The sequence below is a fragment of the Penaeus monodon genome, chromosome 17 (genome assembly GCF_015228065.2).
Source record: "Penaeus monodon isolate SGIC_2016 chromosome 17, NSTDA_Pmon_1, whole genome shotgun sequence".
NCBI lineage: Eukaryota > Metazoa > Arthropoda > Malacostraca > Decapoda > Penaeidae > Penaeus > Penaeus monodon.
The window spans coordinates 6,695,710-6,700,709 of NC_051402.1; the positions used below are offsets into that span (position 1 = coordinate 6,695,710).

General features: G+C 36.0%; 1 protein-coding gene across 1 annotated transcript in view; it reads right to left on the reverse strand.

The window, feature by feature from the left end:
• Window positions 1-699: 699 nt before the first annotated feature.
• The window catches only part of LOC119583527 (protein TEX261-like), a 7,242-nt gene continuing 2,941 nt past the window's right edge, over window positions 700-5,000 (reverse strand). Inside the window, exons 2-6 of the mRNA XM_037932058.1 lie at window positions 3,980-4,059; window positions 3,574-3,727; window positions 3,090-3,157; window positions 2,419-2,533; window positions 700-2,077 (exon numbers count right to left, since the gene is read on the reverse strand). Of these exons, the coding sequence (XP_037787986.1) occupies window positions 1,959-2,077; window positions 2,419-2,533; window positions 3,090-3,157; window positions 3,574-3,727; window positions 3,980-4,059 (536 nt within the window). The 3' untranslated portion in view covers window positions 700-1,958. The remainder of the gene's footprint in view (window positions 2,078-2,418; window positions 2,534-3,089; window positions 3,158-3,573; window positions 3,728-3,979; window positions 4,060-5,000) is intronic.

The window sequence follows — 5,000 nt, forward strand, 5'->3', positions numbered from 1 at the left end:
ATCCTTTACACAAAAAAAGAAAAGTTAAAGAGAAATGGAAATATATGCCCACTAAATCTGGTCTGGTTCGTAATAATTTACAATCCATATCTTCTGTTTTCTTTATCAGTAAACGATATGGGTTTATGCACACTATCACCTACAGTTAATTTGTATACATTTATCATATTCTTCAAATAGTCAAAAGTTTTCACTTTCTCCCATAAAAAAAAATAAATATGGAAAAAAAAAAAAAAAAAAAAAAAATGTGTGTGTGTGTGTGTGTGTGTGTGTGTGTGTGTTGTGTGTGTGGTGTGTGTGTGTGTGTGTGTGTGTGTGTGTGTGTGTGTTGTGTGTGTGTGTGTGTGTGTTTGTGTGTGGTGTGTGTGTGTGTGTGCTGTTGTGTGTGTGTGGTGTGTGTATGTGTGTGTGTGTGTGTATGTGTGATGCTTGTGTGTGTGTGTCATGTGTGCGTGCGTGTGTGTGATGTGCTTGTGTGTGTAGTGTATGTGTTATTGTGTGCAGTGGTGAGTGATGGTTGATGTGGGTGTATGTGATGTGTTTAATTTCACTTGTGTTCTTGTGATGATTGCTTCCTCAATTTGAAATTGACTTATCTCTGGCTAAAACTACTGGTACCTAAAATAAACAAATGAAAAGTATGTACCATAGCAAATATTTGTATGAATTGTCACTTTTAAAAAAGATTTCCTCAACTGACCCACTACACTTTGCTTGAAGGAACTTGGCAAAACCTAAACATAGGCAGAGAAAATATGATATCAGAACATCCCACTGAAGTGCACTTTCTTCCAAAAACCAGAATTCCAGCACACGACCCCATGCCAACGGAAATGCCTCTAACCCGTCATGAAATATTCTGGCTTAGTACCAGATATGGCTCTCGCTGTCATCACTCGCTCTTGCACTTGCGTGCTGATCCCTGTCGCTAGCTGGCAATGCTCATACAGTCTCTGGTAAAAGTGCTCAACAGCAATTTTTTTGCCCCAGCGGGTTAAATGATGCGATATGAGTAAATACATAATTACTAAACATCATAACTTTTCAGTTTCTTAAATTATCAAATAACACAACTTGTCCACATCTCTCAGGAGTATTTTAAAATATTACGAATTTTCACTCATTATTCTTTTTATCTCTTTTTACTACCATAGATGTGAATTTAGAAAATCTGATGCCTGAATTTTCGAATAATCAGTTTATTTTCATAATGTGTATAACATACAGGTAGTGATTTCACAATATGGCAAAGTTAAGGAAGGAAAAATAGAAAAAAGAAAGAAAAGAAATCAAAAGGAAATGAAAAGAAAAGAAAGAAAAAGAGAGAAAGAAAGAAAGAAAGAAAAAAACATTTCAAACTTGCAACACCTGGTTTACAAGAAAAGATATTGGTTCAAGAATAATTAATTATTCATCTAACTCTATTGTCATAAATAAGCTCTCATTACAAGATTGTGAGATATAAGATTAACATTTCCTATTTACAGAAGATGGACTGTTTTTTATCCCCCCAGAATACTCTGTATATTTCAGCTTGCAAACAAGAAAAGCATACATTCAAATAAGCAATAGTAATGACAATAAGTTACCCAAAAGACAAGAATGACTGGCTCTACCAGCTGTAAAATATCATGAGTAGATGCTTGAATATTCTGAAATCTATTGAACAACTGTAGGCTGCATGATACATATTGTGCACTATCGGTACATTCCTTCTTACTGCACAGTCCTTTCAAACACGAACACCTCCTTACTTCAAGTGATATTCTAATGCCTCCTGGCTGAGGGGACTATCAACAAGTTCTGTTTTCCTGCTCATCACCAATTAGCCCTGAAGATTTTCACACCTGGTCACAATAACGTGTATAATTCGTCAAGCATTCACTGCGTGATGAAACAGTCCGACTGGAAGAGGCTGCGACCCATAAAAGCACCTGATGTCACCTTCCTCCCTAGGGCTAGAAGGCTTTCTTTCCTCGCTGCGGGAAGAACTCTTCTTTGAGATAATTGAAGAAGGAGAGCAAGCCGTACCTCTTTCCCTTCTTGTTGAAGTAGCCAGTAACGAAGTCATCATCATCTGTGAGGAGAAAGTTATACATATGATACTTAACATAGAGGTTTACATTTTGAGTGAAAGTGAGAGTGAAAGTGAGAGCGAGAGAGAGGAGCGAGAGAGAGAGAGAGAGAGAGAGAGAGAGAGAGAGAGAGAGAGAGAGAGAGAGAGAGAGAGAGAGAGAGAGAGAGAGAGAGAGAAAAGAGAGAGAGAAAGAGAGAGAGAAAGAGAGAGAGAGAGAGAGAAAGTGAGAGAGAAAGAGAAAGTGAGAGAGAAAGAGAAAGAGAAAGTGAGAGAGAGAAGAGAGAGAGAGAGAGAGAATACATAAAACAACTGTGTGCCCTCCCAAAATCTTTAAAACTCACTTGATAGTAATGGCCGGGACTCAGCATGTGTTGGCAAGACATTCTCATTGGCTGAAAGTGAGATGAAGAATCCAAAGGGAACCAACCAGACAAAAAGTGTGAAGTATGCCAAAACCTGAAAAAAAAAAAAAAACAGACATCATTCCTTTTTTTCATGATCCTGAATTAATTAAATATCTTTACAACAAAACCACATAAAAATGACCTAAAAATATATATATATAATATTCATGTTCAGTAAATCATTATTACAATAAACTGTACATTCTTAAACAAAAATATATACTCAGCTTGACTGAACATTAATCAAAAGGTGCAATATATACCAAGCAGATGAGTTGAAGGGTAAAATACAACAAATGAACACTTTTTCATGAATATCTCTGAAGAAATGTCCTCTTAAAATAACTTACTTGGTCATACCTCAGAGACTTTGGCAATAGATACAAAGAAACTCAGCACAAAGAAGACTTTGGCAAGAAACTCAGCACAAAGAAGACTTTGGCAAGAAACTCAGCACAAAGAAGACTTTGGCAAGAAACTCAGCACAAAGAAGACTTTGGCAAGAAACTCAGCACAGAGAAGACTTTGGCAAGAAACTCAGCACAGAGAAGACTTTGGCAAGAAACTCAGCACGAAGAAATAACAAAGAGTAAAACCCCAGGGCTTACCTCTGATGCTGGGTAATAATATGCCGCGAAGAACGAGAAAGCCAAGTAGTGATTGACGATAAACATAACTGAAAGGAATGAAAATTCTCAATCAATGCAACTTCATATTCTCTAAATAATTCTGTTCATCTCTACCATTAATATTTAAAGATCCCAATATGAAAAGGAACCACATTAAAACATCTGTGAATATGTTTTTCTTCGGCAAAAATAACAAGTGCAAAGACTACTGAACTATGCATAATTTCAAAGTACATGCGAGACCTTATTCATCACTGACGATATTGAAACAACAACAAAAACACACACACACACACACACACACACACACACACACACACACACACACACACACACACACATATACATACACACACACACAAATAAGTAATAAGTCAACTTCTTTAAGATGAAACAGGGTTATCCATAATTTAAAAAAAAACTACGCTTCACTAATTGGTCAACTAATACCTCTTGTACTCACCAACACCTAAAATGAAGGGCAATGACGTGAGGAAAAAATAGGGGAAGGTTCTTAAAATGGACAGATGTACCAGCTGGGAGACGAGACCGCAGAAGACCACAGTTGACGGTAAGCTCTCAAACAGAAAGAGTAACACGTACAAGCCTATAGTTCCCTGTAAATATGGAAAAAAAAATGAGTCATATTGGAGCATCAATAATAACAAGAATATAGGAGTGTAAACATCAACAAAACTGTGAACGAAATACCCACGGCATGTATACTTAAATATATACAACTCTATAATATGCTTGTACATATATATAAACTCATATAATACATATCAATATTTCTATTCATGTCCACAAATCAAAATATATACTGTAAATTGAACACTGTAACTTATCAGACTGTTATCTTGACCTACCCATATTGAATATCGTAACACTTTTGCAGCTGTACTTGTATACTCCTCTACTAACTCTGCCAAATAATATAAGGCTGCAGCTGTAAGGAAAAACAACCACATGTAAATGAAACCGTTAAAAAAAATCTCATTGCATGAAGCTCAGTCAACTACAAACTCTATGCAAATTCAAATTAAACAGTGCTTTATCTTAGGATATGGAGTTGACATCTCCCTTTACACCTGTCTGTCTTTGAAAGCCAAACTAATAAAATCTACCTAAAATATTTACTATTTTGGAAAAGTTCAACATCTGGATCTCAGGACTTCAGCCTTTCAAATATAGATTATTGAGTTGCAGCTATATATCATGTTATGACATCTGCAATATTAACTGTGCAAGTCAGCCATGACCATAATATACATGATACAAGACATGAACCTTCTTCCATAAATAAATATAATAAAACAATGATATATATGAACCAAACAACTATATGCTAAATGTCTATAAACAGCTAAGTTCTGGAGTGTCATCTTTTAACCCAGTGCCAATGGGCATGGCATGTATGTGAGTTTACTTTGGTAATTGTTTTTACACATAGATGGCTACACTTGTACTAAGTCACCAATGAGTCAATTACGAGTACTGCCTGTCTCACCTGTTTACCCTTTCCTTTGATAAAAAAAAAAAAAAATATTCTACTTTATTTATCTTATTTTGCTGTTACTAATGTTTGAAACATTATAGTAATTATAATGTGTGTAATAAAAATAACAACATCTATATTCACAGCATTAGTAAAAAATATGTTTTTCCCACCAATTGAAGGAAAGGTGAAATCAGGTAAGGTCACAAGGTCTACTAAGGGACTCCTTTGTGGCTGAGCACTAGCAGAGCCATCTATGTGCGGAGACATTTCACAAAAAACGAGAGAGAGAGAGAGAGAGAGAGAGAGAGAGAGAGAGAGAGAGAGAGAGAGAGAGAGAGAGAGAGAGAGAGAGAGAGAGAGAGAGAGAGAGAGAGAGAGAGAGAGAGAGA